This window comes from Rhea pennata, chromosome 2, assembly GCF_028389875.1.
Source record: "Rhea pennata isolate bPtePen1 chromosome 2, bPtePen1.pri, whole genome shotgun sequence".
Taxonomy (NCBI): Eukaryota; Metazoa; Chordata; class Aves; order Rheiformes; family Rheidae; genus Rhea; species Rhea pennata.
Genome location: NC_084664.1, coordinates 83,861,412 through 83,882,839, shown reverse-complemented (window position 1 = coordinate 83,882,839; position 21,428 = coordinate 83,861,412). Strand labels below are relative to the sequence as shown.

At 35.4% G+C, this 21,428-nt stretch overlaps 1 protein-coding gene across 2 annotated transcripts in view; it reads left to right on the top strand.

Annotated features, from left to right (window-relative positions):
• Positions 1 to 1,401: 1,401 nt before the first annotated feature.
• The window catches only part of CDH10 (cadherin 10), a 63,106-nt gene continuing 43,079 nt past the window's right edge, over positions 1,402 to 21,428 (top strand). Inside the window, exons 1-2 of one of the 2 annotated variants that reach the window (XM_062568004.1) lie at positions 1,402 to 1,421; positions 2,894 to 2,993. In XM_062568004.1, the coding sequence (XP_062423988.1) occupies positions 1,402 to 1,421; positions 2,894 to 2,993 (120 nt within the window). Of the gene's footprint in view, positions 1,422 to 2,762; positions 2,994 to 21,428 lie in introns of those variants that run through there. The other variant, XM_062568002.1, reaches the window with a different exon arrangement.

Below are 21,428 nucleotides of genomic sequence, written 5' to 3'. Positions count from 1 at the left end.
AAACCAGAAGATACACAGAGTTGCTGCCTTCAGCCTTACTGCGTTATCAAATTCGGTGACCAAGAGGAAACAGCCCAGATTGTCACTGCTTGAAGTTGTCTGCCGTATGTAGAAGAACATGCAAGGAACTGTTAACCACAGTCTGTTAATACTCTTTTCTGTGGACATGAGAAAAAATTCATCATTAAAGTTGTCAGAAAGTATACCCTATTAAGAAGTCTTCCACTATTTAATCATGGACAAGAGGCATGTTTCCCCCACAGCAGAGACTGTGGAGACTGCTACAAGATACTGGTTCCAAAATGCACAACTAAGCTTTCTCTTTAAAGAATGATCAACTAAGAAAATGTCTGTAGTATCTTTTGTTTATAAATGCTACATATGAAAGATTCAGTATGTATACAGAATGTTTTATTATTAACACTCAGAAGTATATGATGTTTCTTACAAGTAGGAAGATTCTTGTGGAACACACAGATAAATGTCTACCCGTACTCCCGCTGAAGTAGTTGTTAAAGCTTCCTTGTGTTCGTGCATGTAACCCGGTAGATTTGTGATTGAATGATATCTCTAGGGAAAATTTGATTCTGTAATTTATATAGAGTATAGTAAATAAGAGCAGAAAACACAAATGAGGAAGAAATAAAAAATACTGTTATTCTATGTAATAATACAAATTACTTCAGAAATAGTTTTACTAACTATATATATATATTTAAAGTTATCTCTAAAAAATTCGGGGTAGCAGAACCCTAAATTGGACTGGACAATGTGTTGTAGTTTTCTCCAACTTTTCTTCAAAATAAATACATCAAAAGTTAAGGAATGGTTTCCAGACTCTAGAGCTAGAACTTATTAAAGCACGTACACAAAAAATAGTAAGGTAACTCCTTCAAAGTAGGAAAAAATTCTGCTCTGCTGGCATAGAATGGTTGGGAAAAAAGTTAAAAATACATCTTTTCTCTACTTCTGTAGAGTTGATCCTTTCCTCTGGTTTTACTTTCTAGCCCAGCAATTTCCCACATCTTCCTCGAGCACAGTACAAATGTGCTTGACGCTGTAGGAAAAGACCTTTCTGTCACCTCTGAAGGTCGGCAGTGGGTCTGTTTCCTAATGGAAAACAATTTTTCTCTTACTCTTGGTAGCAGGAGCTTCCTTTCAGAGTGAAGTGAAAGCCTCTCAGTTTCTCCTGGAGGCCACCAGCTGTGCCCCGGGGCTGCCCCAGCCCTCGGGGCTCCCTTGCTCTGCAAACACTTGATCTCCTCCTCCTCTACCCTTGGCTCCAACCGTAGCGTGCAGGACAAGGCAGCCTTCCTCCCTGCTCGTCCATCATAGTATAACCACCCTGCAATATACAGGGTTTGCGTGGCAAAAAGTAAACAGACAGATGGGGCTGAAGAGATGGCAGGAATATTTGAAAAGTACACAAAAGAATGAGCAAAAAGAATATCTGAATATTTAGTATATCTGAGTATACTTAGTCCATGCTCACTATAGCCTAATCTGTATTCAGTATGCAGTGATATTTAGAGTAGCTTTATTATACTTTTTGGTGACTTGTATTTACTGTTAAAATAATTTATATTAATTGAATGCTTTGAAATGGGCGATTTGAGCGTTTGGAAGCGATTTTTTTTTCTGGTTTGCATACTCAAACAAATCAGAAGAAATCCTGCAAGGATTTACTTTTAACCTTTGAAACGATTCCAACAAATGTTTCAAAACAAAACAAAACAAAGCAAAAGCTGGGATGGAAACAATGCATGTGTGGTTGATGCCAGGTAAAAATATAAGGAGAATCTGGCTGAATTTGTCTTGTTGAGATACAAACTTTTCACAGTTGTATTAGAAGGAGAAAAGCAAGACACAAAAATAAGGTGGAGAGAAAACAAAGATGAGTTTAGGAATTTATTTTTTTTTCTCTGCTGTAATACTTCCCATGGTGAGATGCATATAAGCACTCTGCAAAACTAAGACTATTTAGGATACTTGCAATACAGGCTGTATTTGTTAAATACTTTCTTCATTTTAAGGCTGAATTTTCATCACTCCATATTGCAAAAACACTATCTCAAGAAGTTTTTCTATTTAAAAGTTTGCTTCTTGTCATGTTGTATTTCTTCTGATGCATATGATTTTCTCTTTTGCCATTTAAAACACCCCAGAGATGCTAAAACTAGTGTTTTACTATTTCCTCATTTCTAAAATAGCGTAGTGTTGGCCTTTCAGGCCTCCTGATAGTAAAATTAATAAAACACTGGATTTCTTGTAAATCAAATCAGGTGGAAAACATTTGAAGTAAAATCTGGAGCATTTAATGTGCAAGTAGTAGCAGTAGTAATCCCCCAGTCTATATGAAGAACACTCTTAGAAGCTCCTATATTAAGAGTTTAATGGGAAAACGGCTGGTCATCTTAGTGCATTCTTATTCTTTCTCATGAAGCATTTTAAAAGCAGCTCCTAACATTTGGAACACTCTCGTTATCCCAAGTTCTCAAGATAACCTTGATATTCACAAGCTTTTCAAGTTGCTTTCTATGTCATAAGGTTTTGCAGTGTACAGCAGGAGGGGAAGCGTTTCAACTTAGATTGTCTCTTTTCTGTTTATTTTCAGGGTTTGGTTACTATGTACAGATCCGAGATGAATTGCTGGAAACTGTTTGGCTGCATCAGCAACTAGAGACATAAGAAAGCAAGTCAAGAGAAACAGAACTGTTGACTCCATCGCTGACTGGCTCGGAGAGCGTTAGCAGTGGAGAGCTATGACAACAAGGCAAGTCCTGTTATTTTTGCTGCTCTGGATGTGGCTGCCGCATCCTTGCCGTACAGAAATGCAGTTCAGAAGGACTCCTGATCTCAAACCCAAAAGCTTTGTGGGACGTGCATCAGGGAGCGATGGAAAAGCGCTTCACCGCCAGAAGCGAGGCTGGATGTGGAACCAGTTTTTCCTTTTAGAGGAGTACACAGGATCAGATTATCAGTATGTGGGCAAGGTAGGTAAATATTAAGGTTTGTAATTTCTTGTAATTTTTTGTATTATTTTTGAGTTTACTTATATACTCAAGGTGTATGCCTTTGCCTGCAAATACCTTCTATTGTTTGTAGTGTAAGAATCTCTAAGAGCACTAAGAATTAAGTTTGTCAGCTAAAGTTATTCAGAAACATTTGAATGAAACAGACATTTGACAGATTTGTTTCTTTAGCACATTATTTCTACTAGTAGCCTACTCAATTTCTCTTCTGTATCAGAATATAGTATTTTAAAATCTGTTATAAAATCTTTTGCAGTTATTTCTCTTTGAATATTTTGCATTTCATGCAAGATAATGTAGACTCTCTTTTTGTGTTTATACTTGATCAATGCAGCTTATTTTAAAGAAAAAAGAATATTCAGTGTTGCTAACTCTCCCAGAATTTCAATAAGTTGAAAGTGAACTGGAAGTGAACTTCATTAACAGGCATATGATAGAAAAGAGGTGATTAAGAAGTGAAATACAAGAGAAGTCAGCAGAAATGCTCGTATGACTTGATAGACATACATGGACACCTGCTGTCTGGAAGTATACCTCAAATTATTTTCAGTCAGTTCTACATTTTGTCAGGAAACTTGCTAAGAAAAGTATAAGGTGTAATGCCATAATGATATACAAAGAGGAAAAGGAAGTGTTGAATTCATTCAGAATGGTAATTTGCTTTTAAGTGGAAGCTACCACCAGAAGTCATGGATATCAGTTGCCACCAGTGGATGGTGATAAGAAAAGAAATTTCATTTTCTATAACTTAAGTTTTCATATGAACACACTTAACCTGTAAATTAATGTGGAGAAATGCTGCCTTGTTGACAAACGCAGTGTCACACACTCACTGAGATTGGAAGGGACCTCTGGAAATCATCTAATCCAGCTTCCCTACTCGAAGCAGGGTCAGCTACAGCAGGTTCCTCAGGGCCCTGTCCAGTCCAGTTTTAGGCATCTCCAAAGACGGAGACTCCAAAATCTCTGGTGCAACCCTCTGGGGCGCTCTTTGCAGTTTCTCATCACCTGCAAACTTGCTGGGAGTGCTCTCTGTCCTGTCCTCCTGGTTGTTAACGATGAGGTTAGAGAGTATTGGCCCCAGTCTTAACCCCTGCAGTTCTCACGTTAGTGACTGGCCTCCAGCAGGACTTTGTGCCACTTATCACAACCCTCCGAGCCCGGTAGTTCGGCCGAGTTTCGATCCCCCTCACTGTCCACTTACCTACTATGTAGTTCATCAACTTGTCTGTGAGGATGTTAGGGGACAATTATCTTAGCAGTTTATTTGATTTCCTTTTACAAATTATCCCATTGTTCTGACAATGATATCAGCATTAAATGCTGGAAAAAGGGAAGAAAAAGGATTTATTCAAATAAAGCATTACTTGGAAGAGTTAGAAATGTTTCTTTTTTTTTTTTCTCACACTTTTTTTTTTTCCCTGAAAAAGAAGATCCTTATTAAAATTTACAGGAAATTTAAATAGGATATAGAAATTTAAGAGTGACAACCTTATGTACAGTAAATTGCCTTTCTGCTTTTGGTTTCCATTTATTATTTGGTGCTTTGTGTCTGTAATTTCAGTACTAGTATTTGAATAATAAAGTAGCTCCTAAAGCATACTGAGAGCTTTAAAAATATTCTGTACATTTATTTCATAAACTTGTCAGATGTAAATTCATGCTTCCAAAGAGAAACTAGCACTAGTTCCTCAATCCAGGTCAGATTAATGGCTAAAGAAAATTGATCTTGCCTACAAAATAAGAAGTGTCATTGTAACAAAACCCTATGCCATTGTATTTTGGAGCATATTACTCCCCCAAATTCCAGGAAATAAACAAATTTGCAGGATACCTGAAATTAATTCAGTCTCCTTTAGAAGAAGAGCAGTATGTTTTAAAGTGAATGTCTTAGACTAGGACACCCTAGTGATAATTGTTTTTATTTCATTATTTTTGAGTATTTATGTTCCGCAGTATCCCTTAAAATGTGAGTCATATTACTTAATAATTTTCTTGCTGTCATGATGACTGAAGGAAGACTTTAGAGAAAATACAAGAAAAAGAGATAAAAGTTTTATAGACTAATTAATCTGTGTTAGAAAGAGAGAGAAAGGTGTTGATAAACACTGTTTACTTAGGTCGACAGAAAATAAGTGTTTGTAAATGCAGAGTAGGTAAAGGTAAGTAAAACAGTAAATGTAAATACAGAACTGAGAATAAAATTGAGGCACAGTTAAGACTGTATTTTCACTTTTTTCCCCTGGTTAGAGCAAGAAAGATGCTAATTTGAGCAAGAACTCTTAAGATTAGCCTAAGTATCTAAAATTGCCCTGTCAGGTTTGGGAAAACTGTAGAAAATACATGTAAAATGAACAGTATGATACCATCATGTGTGTGCAGAGAAAGAGCTTCACGCTCAAAATCTTTGTATGACAAAAGGGAAAAGACTCATATGTGAAACTAAGAATTTAATGCTACTGTAATTAATATTTTAGCAATCTAATAGACCAAGCTTTCAAATTATTATGCAAAAAAATCATTAATATTTAAAATTGCGGTATGTAAACTGTCTAGTATCTGCCACTTGTCCTTCTGATGCCCCTAGGGCTAGTATGGTCAACATTGCCAGATTTCCCTAAGAAAGACTGGGAGAAGGTGCATCTACGACCAGATATCAGCATCCTGCCTCTTCGCTGGAGGCAAACCAAGGCCAAGGGAAGCCCAAACCAGTCCTGAGACCTTTCACAAAGCCTGTTTATGATCTTTTACTAGCAAAGGCAAAAATAGTATTTTCTGGCCTGCAAGAGAGAGCGATAAAGTGGATGTAAGAGAGGAACAAGTGAACTCACAGAAAAGCGAAGGCAGGGAAAAAAAATTAAGAAAAAGGTGTGACAGCAGAGCAGAAGAAAACAGACCAAGTTGCTAAACAAAGAAGGAATTTGAAGTAAAGTGGCTGGGAGGAAAAGGTTAGCACAAACAGCTGTTTAGCAGAAGTAGTAGAAAATCAATCAAAATTAGAGGAAATTGTCTGAACATCCATCGATCTGGCTGGCTAGAGTTTCTGGATGGTTCTTTTTATGTGATTTTCTCTAAACCTAAATGTTTGGATGGGTGAAATAAAATGCCACCTTCCTGTTAGTTTCTCTGCCATACATTTGGAGATGCTGTTTGTTAATAAAGTGCATTTGAAAGAAGCATATGATAGAAATAAATCATTCGTTTCTGCTTGTAACTCAGAAAGACTGTTAATCGAGATGAGGTTTCAGTCAAAAATAAGGACTAAGTATGACTATTTGTACTGAGGATAATAACCGGATGACAAATATTTCAGTGAAAGGATCAACAGAAATTCAAAATCTGGGATACTAGATAAATTTGGATTTGTGAAGCTACATCTGCTTGCTTACAGAGCTCATGTATTTTTAAGTTTCTTATCTTGCGTTCTTAGATCTGTCAAGAGAACTCAAAAACTGTTCAATATCACATTACCCTTGAAACCGGTGTCAGCAATTCATAATGCAATTTAAGTATTCATTTATTCACTGTTTATGCCAGTTTCAGAAGATTCTATTGAAATAATGGTACGGCAGTGTATACCGGTAGGCTCAGTGAATGAATGGGATGCCTAAGGTAGTAACAACTGGAGAGCTTTTTGTTTAAGTCAACCATGGTACTGAAATGGTAGCATAGTCTCAACAGCCAGGTATTTCCTGATGGCTTCTGGGCATTCACTGCTAATTTCGGGGCAATATTGCTGTTTCAAGAAAGGAGCATTGTTGGCCTTCCTTTTGTGCAACATGCAGCATTCTGAGGATAGAAATCAAGACTATAGAATAACATTACAAATACAGAATCTGTATTTGTATTGCATTACTAAATAATAATTACAATGCCGGTTTATAATAAAATTTGAAGCCATTAAGAGCAATACAGGAAATTAGGCCTGTATACATTGTATATTTATTATACAATTTATTGAGCTGTATTTATAAAAGTATACCACGAAACAATAATTCTGGGAAAAGCTACCTTTACAGAACTCCAGAAAAACAATACAGAGATGTCAGAATGAAGCTTGAAACTCATATTAGAAAAGTCATGCTGTTCAGATTTGGTTTTAGAATTATGGTTAATACTTCTTTTCTGTTTTAACTGCACAGAAAATCTATACTCTGTTACTCTTTCTTCGTATGCTGAAGGCTATTTCATAATGTTTCTCTTATTATTAGTATCTAGGTTCAAAGACTATTTATTAATTCTTCTAAGAAAGTAGTGCAATTACGAGACATAACTCATTTTCAGTCATGTTCTGAAAATCAGATTTATCCTGCATATATACAGAAAAAATTCTTTATTAGCATTTTTCCTTTAAATCTAAAAATGTTAGTCTAACAGTTTTCACCTAAAGGACGGACTACTGATGCTGTGTACCAACCAACAGTACTGCAATTCACAAAGAAATTCTTCATCCATATTGAAGATTATCTTCCTTCCTTTTTATTTCCCCATTACCATTTGCTTCATTCATATAGATACTTTCTCTTCTTTGCTGAGACAATGATTTTTTCAAATAGTTTCTCATCACAGTAATTGTACAGAATAAAGGATCAACTGTAATGAATCTTTCAGAATACTTTCAGAGTACTTTCAGAGATCACAGTTGTTAGTTAAACTGCAATATTTTTTAGTATCTCAAAAGATAATTTATCACATATTAAGCAATATAGAATGAAATGTAATATGAAGACAGTGTCCTTAGTTGCAACTGGTTTTCCTTTAGAATGTGTTGTTTATATGTGACTTCATATATAATCTTGGAGCTTTTACTAGAAGGGATTATCCTGGCAGTATTCATAATTGCAAACTTCTAAATCCATCCTTTAATTTTGGTGATACGAACATGACAACCTCACTTAGTTCTCTTCAGTCCGAGTATCCCAACAGAGACAGACTTGTGAGGGAGAAGACTTGGAGTACAGGGAATGGATGTATATACATAACACATTTCCAAGAACAACTGTACCAGTTCGTAGCCCATCTTTCTCTTTAAGTCTGCATGGATGCTATGGACAGCTGCAAATAATATACCACAGAACTGCTACCTGAAGGAGGGTCCCGAGCCCCTAACTGAGTAAGGTCTTAGAGGCAGCCTTTCCAAAAGTGGTGTTGCTTTTATACACCTCAGCCAGAGCAGAGTGTTTAACAAAAGTGTGAATGGAGCCCTAGGCATCTTATCATCCATTTATTTATAAAGATGTTAAGTACAGAAGCCTCTGATGTTCCTTGTACTCTAGTTAAATTGACCTTTATTAGAATTAAATATTCTCTTCTATCAATTTTATAGTATTGCTTCACAGTCTGTAATCCAATGAGACATAATTAACACAGAATTTGGCAACATCACAGAGATGAAAAGATAAGGAGTTTTCCTGAAAGTCCATGTTCTGTTGATATAAAAGAATAAAGATTAGTTAACATTTAAAGTGTGTAGAGTTGTCACTGCTGGAGAAGCAGTGAATTTTAAGGAAAGACTAGGCAAAGGCATCTCCTTAAAGAGAGGAAAGCTGGAAACCATTCTCATCAGAAGTTTTGAATGGACCTCAAAAATTACCTTATTCAGTAGAAAGCAGGATATGGAAATATATTCATAAAGACTTGAATCTCACTTCAATTTTATGTCTGAAGTAGCAGACATCAAAAATACTGGTTTTGGAGGGCATAATACAAAAGAGCATATAGCCGTAGATTTAAAGGATTTCCCATCAAGTGGGACAAAAAATGAGGCCCGCCTGAAGTATTACTGTTGTGGTAAGAAGAGGACTTACTAACCCTTTTTAATACTTCTGTATTTTGATGCCTGAAGGGTTTGATTTCCATAGCTCTTTCTTTTGTAAAGACCTTTGATGCCATAGAAAGACTGTAAGGTAGGGTTTTAAATTGAAAATGCGCATGTCCAGGCACAGAATCTGATGTGAAGATCTGATTGAGCAGAAAAATGCCTCCCCTTTCACGTGTAGGAAATCAGCTCTGTGGCAATGTGAATTAATTTTGAACTGGACCAGATTCTTGTAACAGGGATCAATAAAGGAGAATGGGAGGGGAAGATTGAAAGAAGATATCCTGGAAGTTGAATAGAGGAATCATGGACTACTGTGCCCAGAACTCAGTTGCCAAAGTGAAAGTCTTATCCTTCAACAGTTTCGACTCAGGATTTTTGGTATGACTCTACCAGGTGCAAAAAAGGGAATTTTTCACAGCTCTGTGTCTTCAAAAACCTTGTCTCACTGAAGATATTACAGTGTGGTGGAACTGATGCCAGTGGGCATCAACGTTTGAAAAGTTGCGGCAAGTCTAGGCAATACTTAGCACACAGTCTGTGCAAAAGGATGTTTACGGCACCAAGTTGGGACAACAACATGAAAACTTTCTTTTCATGGTACATTGGAAGTCTCCCAGCTATGTCAGGATAGGTCTAGAGTCTCATTGTGGAATACCTTGGCACATGCTTCTTTTCAAAGGAGAGGTTCTCTGTTACCTCTTATTGTAGTCCAGAACACAGGAGAATTAGGATGATTTCTCAAAATTTTTGATACAAAACTAATTTTCCATAATGTCAAAGGCATCTAAAGCTTCCTTCGTGTCACCCACAGTCTTTTAGTGAAGTCCAGAAAAGCCTTATTGATTGGGTATCTGAATTAAAAGCCAGATAGTTTCATTCAGGGCCAAAGATAATAGAAGATCCTTCTGTGGGAGGTGGGGAGTGATTAGAAGAAGGCAGCCATGTAAACACAGTAGATGAGGACTTGAGCTGTGCAAATTTCTAGAGAAAGGGAGAAAAAACTACCAGTGTCCTGCTGGATTTGGTTCTACAGAACTGAAAGGGAGGGTGTTCAGCCTTTTTATGGGGCTGGACACAAGAAGAAGAGCTCAGACCATGCCAATGACTGTTAGGGTAAAGTTATCTGTGCAGTGTGCTAATCTAGTTGTAAGAAATAATATGTCTTTTTTACCAACTGATGTGGTGCAAAGAGGGGTTGTAATGTGGTTTGATCTGTTCTGGTTCCAAGATTGTCTCTGTATCATATTGTCACGGACAATAAAGTCTCTGCCAGCGGCTGGTTCTAGGTTCACACCACATATCCATAGGTAGCTAACTACAAGAGGACCTTGTGTCACACTGCAAGTGATGTCCCAGTGAACAATTTGAACCATGGTTCCACAAAGAGAAAAAGGAGTCGTCATACTTGCAAAGCTCCAAGTATTTGCAAGGCAAATTTGCACCCCAAAAAACCCTTTAGGACACTAAGTTGCTTAGGTAGACATACGTATTGTGAATGTGCATGTAAGCAAATGATTGAAGTTAAATAGGATGCTCAGAACAGGACCTATTCCACTTCCGTGGGAACAGTTTCATATGAAGTTTACTTAATTTGAAAGTCATGATAACTGGAAAAGTTACAGTGAATAAAATGGAGTATTATCTCTAAAGGTGTAGGATTTTATTTGCTCAGCTTTCAAGCAAATATTAGTTTGATAGTCTGTTCCTATTTCTCCTTGGCCTCTGTGGGAACTAGAGTTATTAGAGAATTTGACACTATTGGTGGCCTTTAATTGGAACTGTGGAAGACTGGAAGTTGTAATAGGCTGTGAAAACAAAAGGTGGTCTTTTGGGGGAAAGTTAGATTATGTGCTTGGTGTTAAATATTGTTCTTTCTTTAAAAAATATTTTAAAAAATTTAAATTGCTTGTCATTTCTGTTACAAGGTGCACAGTAAAGGAAGTTGCTTGTTGGAACAGGTCTTTAAACATTAAATTGTGCTGAACAGAATTATTAATTAGCTAATACTTGAACACAGATTTCTAGTTTTTCCTGATTGAAAGTTGTCTCTACTAGGTATTTAAGAGCTTTCTGTTTCAAACAAAGTTTTTAAATACTGCTATTGATATCTTCAGATTCTGAAGTAAAGTGTTGAAATGTATGTCCTGTTAGTTATTATATATCATTGACTCTTACTGCTTCTGAATTTGAGGCATAAGGTATGGTACTAGACAACATACTTAGCATATAACAGTTCTGATGTGTATGAGCTATTTCCTTTTCCATATATCAACAGACCTTAATATTGTAGAATCATATAATATACTCATAATAAAGCTCATTATAATCTGCTATGAGTGTTTCACAAGTAACACTTTCAAAACAACATTTATTTTGTTTCATGAATTTCTACATCCATCTAATTGCATCTGTGTGCTTTCTATTTGCAAACACATTTAGAGTCTACTCAGAAACTATTGCAAAGATGGATAGGGGCTAAAGGCATAATATTCTATTTCTTCTTTTTCTGTCAAGCCTCTGGAAGCTGGTGTCTTAAGAGCATACTTAGTCTTAAGTATTGGACTTAATTAAGTGCATCCTACAAGGTAAAATGATGACTCCAAGTCACTGGAAAAGTGTGAGTGGTTTCAGTGAAAAGTTGCTAAGTTTGATGTAAGAATAAGAATTAGAAGTGTTATTTTTTTTATATTCTCTTTTTACATGTTGCTACTTGAGTGAAAGCCGTTTATAATGTGCCCTTTTTTAAGGCAAATATAAGTAGATTCATTATGAGTATAATGCAGAATCAGACTCTAGATGCTCATAATGTGCCATAATATGTCAGAGAGATTTTGTATGTGACTGTGTGTTGTTTTGATGAACACGCTATAAATTATAGATAAAATGGACTTTGCTGAAGCTAGCAGATGCCTCTACAACAGAAGAGATGGTAGAAGAGATAATCAACTCAGCTGGGTGTAATCACAAAGTGCAGTAGTGTTGATCAGTTATCAGGAAGATTTAGAGGGGAGATAATCTAAGCTTTGGGCATCCTTCTATCAGGTGTACAGTCATCAGTAAGATCCATTTTGCTGCCTTCATTCGGGAGAGTTACAGCCCCCTTGGGTGGTTTCCAAACTCAGAGTTTGCACATGATTATGCATTGCCTTTAAAATTGCATCATGCTTCAAACTAGTACAAGAAACAGAGAAATAGATGAGTCTGGACTTTCCAATTCCTTTCAGTTCCATTTCTCTTTCCATTTTAAAATTATATCTGCTTGTCAAAAAAAGATATTCCAATAAGGAAAGAACTGATTAAACTGAGACGATTTGTATTCAAAGTCATAGCTCAGGAGAAGTGGAGCCCACTTCATCACAGTACATGCATTCACTGGAGGAATTAAAAAGCATAATAGAAAAGGGAGCTTTAGAAATGTTTGACCTACACCTTGTTTGAAATGATAAATTTATAAATAGCCAAGTTTCAACAGCAATTCAAAGGTAGATGCTTTAGGGGCTTTTTCTTTTCTTTTCTATTCTTTCTTTTTTTCTTTTTTCTTTTTTTTTAAATCAGATGCAGATGACCTTTTAAATATCCTATATACACAGATAACAAGGAAGAGCCAGGGGTAATACTAAGGGAAAATCTGTGACTTGCAACAAAATACCCATGAAGGAGACAGTTCTAAGAAATTTAAAGTTGATGTTTACCCTTTTAAAATGTCTTCCTGCTGGAAGCCGTGCCCTATATTTGTAAGTGTTTTTGTCCATGGAGATAATTGAAAGCATGCTGAACACAAAAGTAAGGCAGTGATAGTAAGTTTTATCAGACCCATCGATGCCTTCTGTTTTAAGGTAGTACGTAGTTATAAAATCAATGTATCTGTAGTCCCTGGTGGACAAAGTAGCATTTTTTTCTTAGGAGTAAACAAACATCATTCTCCAACCCCTCAGTCCTTTCCCTATTACTTTTTCAAACTATATTTTTTCTGTTTCCTGAATCTTTTCATAACTGTATTTGAGAGTGGTTAAAGGAAGACCGAGTTACTATGGGAAACAGTTGCCATCTGTTTTGACTATATTTTGGTCTGTAGACTCTTCAAGTCTAACAACAGAGTCTTGTGTTGTCTTCTTAAAGACTTGGTTCTTGTCCCTCTTGACAGCCTGGAAGTTTGGGCTGAAATGCAGGTGCAAGGTACCTGACATGTCTGGGAACATCTAATTGCTTAGAAAGATATTTAATGTGTAAGCAGGTGGCTTGGTCTGCTAAAAGGCATGTCCAAACTGACTGCATGCAACTGCCATCTAGGTGGAAAAACTGCGTTCTGGGATGTTCTTGATATCATACTTTTGAAGCCTATAATGTTGCGGAGAATAATCATAGCTAAAAGATGTAACTGCTAACCCTAATACTTAGGTAGCTTGGACCTTAAAATTTGTGAGAAAGAAAATGCAGGATACTTCAAGAAGATGTAAATATTAAACACAGAACGTCAGTGCTCGATAGCAATTCTCTTGATCTCTTCCATTCACCTTTTGCTAGTTGTACAGATGCCCGGCTCCTTCCTGCTGGCTTGCTCTGATCCTCTCTATGCCTTCTGCTTCCAACACCTCAGCCTACACTGTAATCAGGCTACCCAGATTTAGAGGCAACACAGGTCTGTGCAGAATTAGCATTTCTTGAATCATTTCCATATAGGCAGAAAGGTGAGTGCTCTCTCTACTTCAGGGTTTTTTCTTCATTCCTTCCAGGCCACTTTTCTTTTGAATTTGCCCACGTGTGTATTTTAATGCAGTGGTGGAAAGACATGAGCATATTAAGTTTCCTCTTGTTATGAGGCTTGGCGTAATTGTACTGTTCTTCATTTCCATTATTTTGTTGATTTCTGATACATTTTTATTCCCCAAAGAACCATTTCCCTTTCTTAATGTAGAAATTACATTTATTTATTTATTTATTTATTTATAAGAAAACAAGCCTCGAAATAGTGATTCGACTTAATGCTTTGAAATATTTCAGAGTAAAACTGTAGTGGCAGAACCACTGCTTTGTAGGAGAAGTTGACAACTGCCATTCTGCGTACTTGTTAAAGTGGCTACATGTTACAGGAGAAAAAGTCATGAAGAATACTTTATCTCTCTTCTTCATCCAAAAGCAGCTGGAGAAAGAAGAGTCTTTTTCTTTTTTCCTCCCTTTAAATTTAGAAATTCTTTTATATTATGAAAATGCTTTTTAGGGTTTTCTTCCTAAAATGATTTAATTGATTTTGTAATTATACATAATTTAGAGGGCATATGCTAGAACATAGTGATTAGAGGAATACACTATGTATGTAGAGACATAAAGTTGTATAGAGCTTTCTTCTTTCTGTATTGTGAACTCTTATCTTCCAATGAGAACTTTTGCATATCCTTTCTTGAGGATATGAAATTTGATGTAGAATATGCATAGATTAAAATATCCAAGTATCTGGATTTATGTTTGCTAATCCCATTACAGATGGGACCTTCAGGAAGTGGGATTCCCCGAGCAAAATTCAATTCTTATTTTTTCTGCTCATAAAATGAGTGTTTTGAGCACACATAATAGTGTGGATACAGAGGTTTGGAAGTGCTATTTTGTACTGAGTATAGAAATACTGTTTATAAAATAAACATATAAAATACTGTTTATAAAAACTGTTACTGTGTAGGCAATCATGGTTATAAATTATCTAGTTAGCATTAAATGATAAAATGATGACAGAATGGAAATATATGGAAAACAATATTGAAACTTCAGCTGATCACATTTTGGCAGAGTGAAAAAAAATGAAGAATATAATTGTATAGGATGTCACAAGGAAAATGGAGAAAAAATGAGAGATATTCTAATGGGGTTTTTTATATTTAAAGAGTGGGAATGTCATGAAAGAATCCATTTTTAGGAAGAAAACAAAAAGGGTGGTTAGCATTATGTGGTACTCTAGTCTGGGTTATTAAAATTTAGGAAAAATTAATGAAGTACAGGTAATTAGGAAATGTTAAATTTAAATGATAGAGTATAGTGAGCAGCAGATGAGGCTAAATGGGTACAAGCTAAATAGCAGATAAAAACATCTCTGAAGGAAAGGAATCAGGAAAGATAAAGGACTTTGTTAAAGTGTTATTAAATTACTACTTGCAAAATCACACAGAACTTGCCACTCCTTCTGTTCTTTAAAATTATCTGTTGCTTATGAGAACTATTGTGCAGGAACATTGCTGCATTTTCCTATGGTGATACAACTGAGAATACCAGCTCCATAGAGGATTTCTGATATAATTTTGAAATATCTCAGCAATCAACAGGATGTCTGAGGTCATTCAGAAAGGATAAAGAGTCCACTATATAAATAATGCAGTTAGGAGATAAGGAAACTGATGGCCTGATCATCTCTTCAGGGAGGTTGGGTTATATGGCAGACCATTCACTCTGTCCGGAGTGGTGTGTTTGCTAGTGAAAGCCAAGGAAAATAGATGCAATGGCTAGAGAACCACTGAGGAGTGAGACAGTAAGAAGAGAAGCGTGGGATTAGGAAGTTTTCTTGGAAATACTGCATAGAATTCTTTTTACCGCATAGAGAAGAAAGCAGGAATGTATTCCTGTACTCTGTAGGAATTTAGAGAGACGGTGCTTCTGATGTCTTGAAAATGCCAGCAAATGGCGTAGAGGCTTTATGGAAGTTTTGACTGGGCTGATCGACCAGCTACCACAGTTCACATAATTTTTAATCCGTGATGTAGTACACAGAATACATTATTGAAAACAGCAATTAAGACTTCAAGGAAAAGTAATTAATATGGAGGACAGTTTTTAATTTGCAGCAGCAGAGATCAAGATGGGCTTCTTGCTCTTTCTGTACCCTTTAAAAGTAGACATGGAATACAGTTTTCTGGGCCGAAGATGCTGTCTAATACATACATATACATAACATATGATGTCCCATATGGCCCTTGCCAGGATTTATATCTGAGTTTGGTTATTTTGATACCTTACAGTCTCATAGAAGAATAAAAGATGCTGCTTGTTATTTGTAGGAGAAGATTTAATTTGTATTTTAAATATAGCTACCTGGTTTTAATACAACAGCAATTAAATTAAGTTAAATTTCTTATGTAATTGTACATAATGGTTTAAATTATGTCTTTTCTACTTAATTGGTCTATTGTTAGCATTTTTCTTGATAATATTATTCTCTAAAGTAATGGATTTTGTAACCTAATGAAATGAATGACTTAAATTTGATGTGCAAATAAAAATGTGAGTTTAATTTGAGAAATGTACATACTACCTCTGTTCTCAAAATATGCCTCTAATACTTTGAATATCCCTACAATATATTGTAGGGTTACAAAATATCAATATGTCTGTCCTAGACATATCACATGAGCAGCCCCATTGACCTAAGTGGGATTCAAATTAATTCAGGATTGATCTACATCATCTTAGTTATTCATTGTGTGAAAACTTATTAAATATAGCATCAGTTCACATTCAACTTTAGTTTCTTGAGGCAAAAAGAAACTTATGAAAAATATATATCTCTTCTCTCTCCTCCTCTCTTCTCCCTTTCTTAGGATTAAATTTAACTGTAATACTGTATTATCATGGATATCTTTGATTTGGAGACTATTAAAATCTTCTTTCAATGTTTTTTATTCCTATTTCTGATGTATACCCTCTACCTTAACTGGCTATTGCCAGACCTTGGCTGGCCTACTTTGTTGCTCAATTCTCTGGGTTGTATTTGTTGTTGCTCATAATCATACCTGTCCTGAAGATGCATATGCTTTAGTATATACTATTCATGAGAAGAAAATGAACACAACAGAGGCAGAAGATCTTAGCTCTTAACATTTTACGTATTACAGTGATTTTATTTGGAAACAAAGACTATATTATTTAATATGTTTTTATATAGCCGCCAGCAGTAGGCAAAAGGAACTAAGCAGTGCTGATGTTAATGATGTTCTGCATTTGTTTCAAAAAAAAAAAAAAAAAAAAAAAAAGGAAAGAAAAAAAATAATGCTGTTAATGTACAATGCAAATTATCTTATTAAGATATATAATAAGCTAATGTTGTTTTAATGGCTATTTGGTTAATACCTAAACTACTTTAGGAAGCTATATATGTTATAATAAAAACATTTTTGTTAGCTAAAAAAAATTACCTAAAATTGCTTCTTAATTAGCTCTTTGATTGTTGTTACTAATGCAGAAGTTATGAGGATTAATGGTGATTTTTCCTTAATACAAAACAAACAAAACAAAGAGGAAATTAAATAAAAAGATTTCAAATGCAAAAGGCTGTTCTGACTTCAGTAAATGAAAAGGTATGTTTTGTTTTAGCATATTAGGCTTCCTAGGCAATTCAGTGGTGGAAAAGAGAGATCTTTTGGGAAACTAGCTAATTCTTTACACAATATTTAGTACAGCTTTGCTGCTGTTCTTTATGCCAAACAGCATAAAACACAAAGAATATATGCGTAAAAACAAAGTGTGAGGAAACGCTTATTTGGTACATTTCCATGCCAAGACTGGTGTACAGAGATTGCTCACTGGAAGCAGGAGTGCAGGCACATGCAGCCTCAGGCTGGGTAGGGGTTAGGACCAAAGGAGGTTCTTTGTTTAGTCCACTTCTTTAATGAAGGTCACCTTAAAGCATAGACTTAGGTCAGAATTGTTTTATATTTAGCACAACAATTCCCTTCTGTCTATTTATATCTAGTCATTTATAGGAGGCGTAAGGCCAAAGAGCCAGTAAACAAGAACACTGCAGCTTCAGTGCCAGCTCTGTACTTTCAATCCACAGCCGATGTAGGGACAATATTTGTTATGATAAGTTTGGAAGGGAAAATACATATTGGCTCCTGCGAGAGCTCTTTGGTGTATGAAGTTCCATTAGTCTCTAGTTTACAGCAGCTCAGTGCCTGTGGGTCTTCTGCAGCGGAAGCTGGGGCAGTCTAATGAAGCTGCAGCTTCCTTGCCTCGCACTCCGAATGTCAGCTAAGGATGGGAAGGGGGCAGGCTGGTTAGCTGCATGCTGACCCAGTGCACCTACGAAAGAACCTCTGATGCTAGTGCAACATGTCATAGAAAAGGAAACTGCCTTTCTCGGCAGAAATGCTAGGAGATAGTGTCAGCAACAAGCCCACCTGCCCTTCTCCGGAGTGTGAACGCTCCCTTTTGTACAGGTGAAAGCTGTGATTGTGTGGAAAAGGTGCAAATCGAGGGATGAAGAAACACCTCTGCTGTATGCCCTGTTCGTGGAGCTTGAGGATGATATCACTTGGCCATGACGATCGTATGGGGCTTGGAAAACCATATTCCTGATCCTGTGATAGCTACTGTCTCACTCGTGATGTGTAAAGGAATCCTAACAATATTACTTGTTTGAACTGCTTTAAAAGAGAAGTGGGAGCAAATAATCTTGAACAGCAAGAAACTATTATTTTTTCTTCACAGAACTGGAGACGATGGTTTTATTATTTCATTTGACTAATGAATCAGGTTGATGTAAATGAATTTAACTTGAAAATGCAAAGCAGAGCAGAGTTTTTCATTTTTGTTTGTCACTTTTTTCTCAGCAAGTAAGAGAATTTCAGAGCTCTCCTCATCTTGCAGTACTTGTTATGCCTCCTTTTCACTTTGTTCCCCCTTTATCTTTCTTAGTCTTACAAAAATTTTCTTACTGAGATGTGCATTTTTCCTTTCTACCTCTTTTTTAAATATCACACAGTAGCCCAAAACTTGCAAACTGACAATATAACTGAGAAAATTAAATATGGCATGTCTCATTAAAACCGTGCGAAATCTTGCATCACAGAAGAGAGTTGCTTTAAATGTTACCTTAAGGATTAATTGAAATAAGTGAATTAACTGAAAGTGAATTAATTAAAATCTTTCTAATGAATAAAACCTGTCTCAAAGTTGTTACAGTTAAATCTGGCAACAAAGGGAATACTGCACAGGCCGTATGCTCCAGAAAAGGGAAGAAAAGTGCTAGTGAAGGATGAAGGCTCTTAGGACGAGTGCAAATAATGTTAAACCACCACATTATTTGCTAGTTCATTTCATGATGTTTAAAATAAATTTGTTCATTTTGGGAGTTCTGTATCAATTTTTTCTGATGATTTCAGAGCAAATATACCCAGTGTAACTGATACTTTCCTCCCAGTTCTCAATTCTGTTGATATCAACTGAATTCTCTTCAGCTTTCCTTGTTTTCTGGATTTTATTTAAAAAATCAACCTTCCTTTTGATATTATTTTTAGAGAGAGTATTAATATTGTTCTACAAGGTACCCAGTAAAGATGGTATTATAATGCGTACTGTAGAAAACTAGAGCAAAATTGTGAATGCTTCCACAAGTGTATTCTGGCCTCACATGACTAATGCAATCACATAGAAAAGAGCTAGTACATCACACTGCCCTTGACACTAGTCCTCAAAATGAGGGGAAATTCAGTACTTTTAAATAATTCAGGAGTGTACTGAAGTCTCATTGCTGTTGTGATACTCAGATTAAAATATGTATTGCAGAAGGAAGTTTGAAAAAACATTTTCCAGATTATAGAAACAAAAATGACTTTAGTACAAAGTAAGAGAGTAAAAATGCATCTACTGAGGTAATAATGGAGTAGTCTGTCATTTGGTGAAGAATGCAAAAAGAATGTAAACCACACAGTGGAGTCTCTTTTGTATTATACTGTAATACAATAAGACAAAAATTGTTTTTAACTGTATTAACGCCTAAAGCAAGAATTCAGACTAAAGACAGGTTTGTTAGTGCAGTCATACTCTAATCTCTAGTTATACATATATCAATCATTGAAAATTCATAAAATGACTTCTGCATCAGAAATTCAACTAGAAAGAGGTGTTGCAAATCTTAAAGTCTTTTTATCTGGATTTGCTGTAAGTCATTTCAAGTTCCAGAGGTAGTTTATATGTCAAAATGAGTCTGACTAACGTGCTCTGCTCTCTGTTTTTCACAGCGGCATCTTCTGGCTTTTTTGATGGAAATAGGATTAGCACTTTTTATGCTAATAAATATTACAGAAAAGTTCATAACCTTTATATTTCATTAGGAGCTTTCAGAGTTGGCTTGAATTGGTAGCAAAAAAAATCTCTTGTAATAGATTTAATCTGACTCCTTGGAAGACAATTAACATAGAATTCCCACAATGTAATTTTTCAAGCCATTTATAGAGTAGAGCTATTATGTTGTTAATCTAAAATCTTCTGAAAAATCTTTTACAGATTGAAACAGATACTGAGTTGAACTTGCTCATAGCATTTTTTCATTAACTAATTGTATTTATGGCTGTATTCACATTGAAGAAGGTAATACATCTGATAAGTCTACTTTTATTGTAATTGAAGCCAAACATTTTCCATCTTTTTAAACTTCCTTTTTTTTTCCCCCTCTATTTTGGATTTGTAATTAAATTTCTATTTTAAGTATTTATGTAACACTCCACTTCTCTACCCCCTTAAATGTTGTCTCATGCTCATTATCTTCTGTTTAGCAATATTGTCCTTTATAATTCTTATGAAATCCTTCTTAATTTAGGAGTCTCACCAACAGTTTAGGTAGATGACCAAATATGCAAAAATGTGGTACACAGTAGTTGCAATTGTTATATAATAAATCAGGGCTATATAAAATAAAACCAATGGATATTCTTATTTTCTATACAGTGAAATAAAGTATATGTAAAATACATATACTGCTGACAGCTGAGAAAGGAAATATTTTTGTGGAGAAGCAAGAAATTCACTGAAACAAGAGTCTGCAAAATATCAGCAAAGATATGAAAACAAAACCACATCTTTACTGCTGATCATTTTATATAAAAAAAATGCAAATGAAATAGATATCTCTCCATTTCTCAGCTTAGCTGACCTGAATCATAGATGCCCATTAGCCAAAAAAAAAAAAAAAAAAAAAAAAAAAACTATAGAAAACACTTAATATTAAAAGTAGCAGAGAAATTTATACTAGAGTAAAATGATGAAACGTTGCTATGCTCCCTGACATAATATTCATCCGTTTCAGAGCTGAGTAAAAGATTTAGTGTTTAGGGCCATCATGCACACATGGCCATCTGTAGCCACACTGATTCCTCTGACAACTTTCGGATTGAACGAACAAAATGAAAGGAGAGATACTCTGTTTTCTTGTTTATTTATAATTATATATATATATGTGTGTGTGTGTGCGCGTATATTTAGCAGATATATATGTTATGTTATATATGTATATATGTATTACTGCTAATATATATGTGTGTTTGTGTGTATATATTATATATATCAATTAGAAAGCTTTTGTTTTCACTCCTTTAATTATCTCTGGGATTCTTGTCCATAGCATTTATGACTTTGCAGTTGCTGGGCTTCCAAAGAGGCCCTCTGAGATGTCATTCTAAATTCGAAGCTCTTCTGAAATAACAGAGGACTGTTATATGTATGTGAATACTTAAATTAGAAATTGAATTACTAATCAGAAGTGGAATGATCAACAATTTTTAGAAAATGTAATTTAAAAAGGCAAAGTATTATAGTTT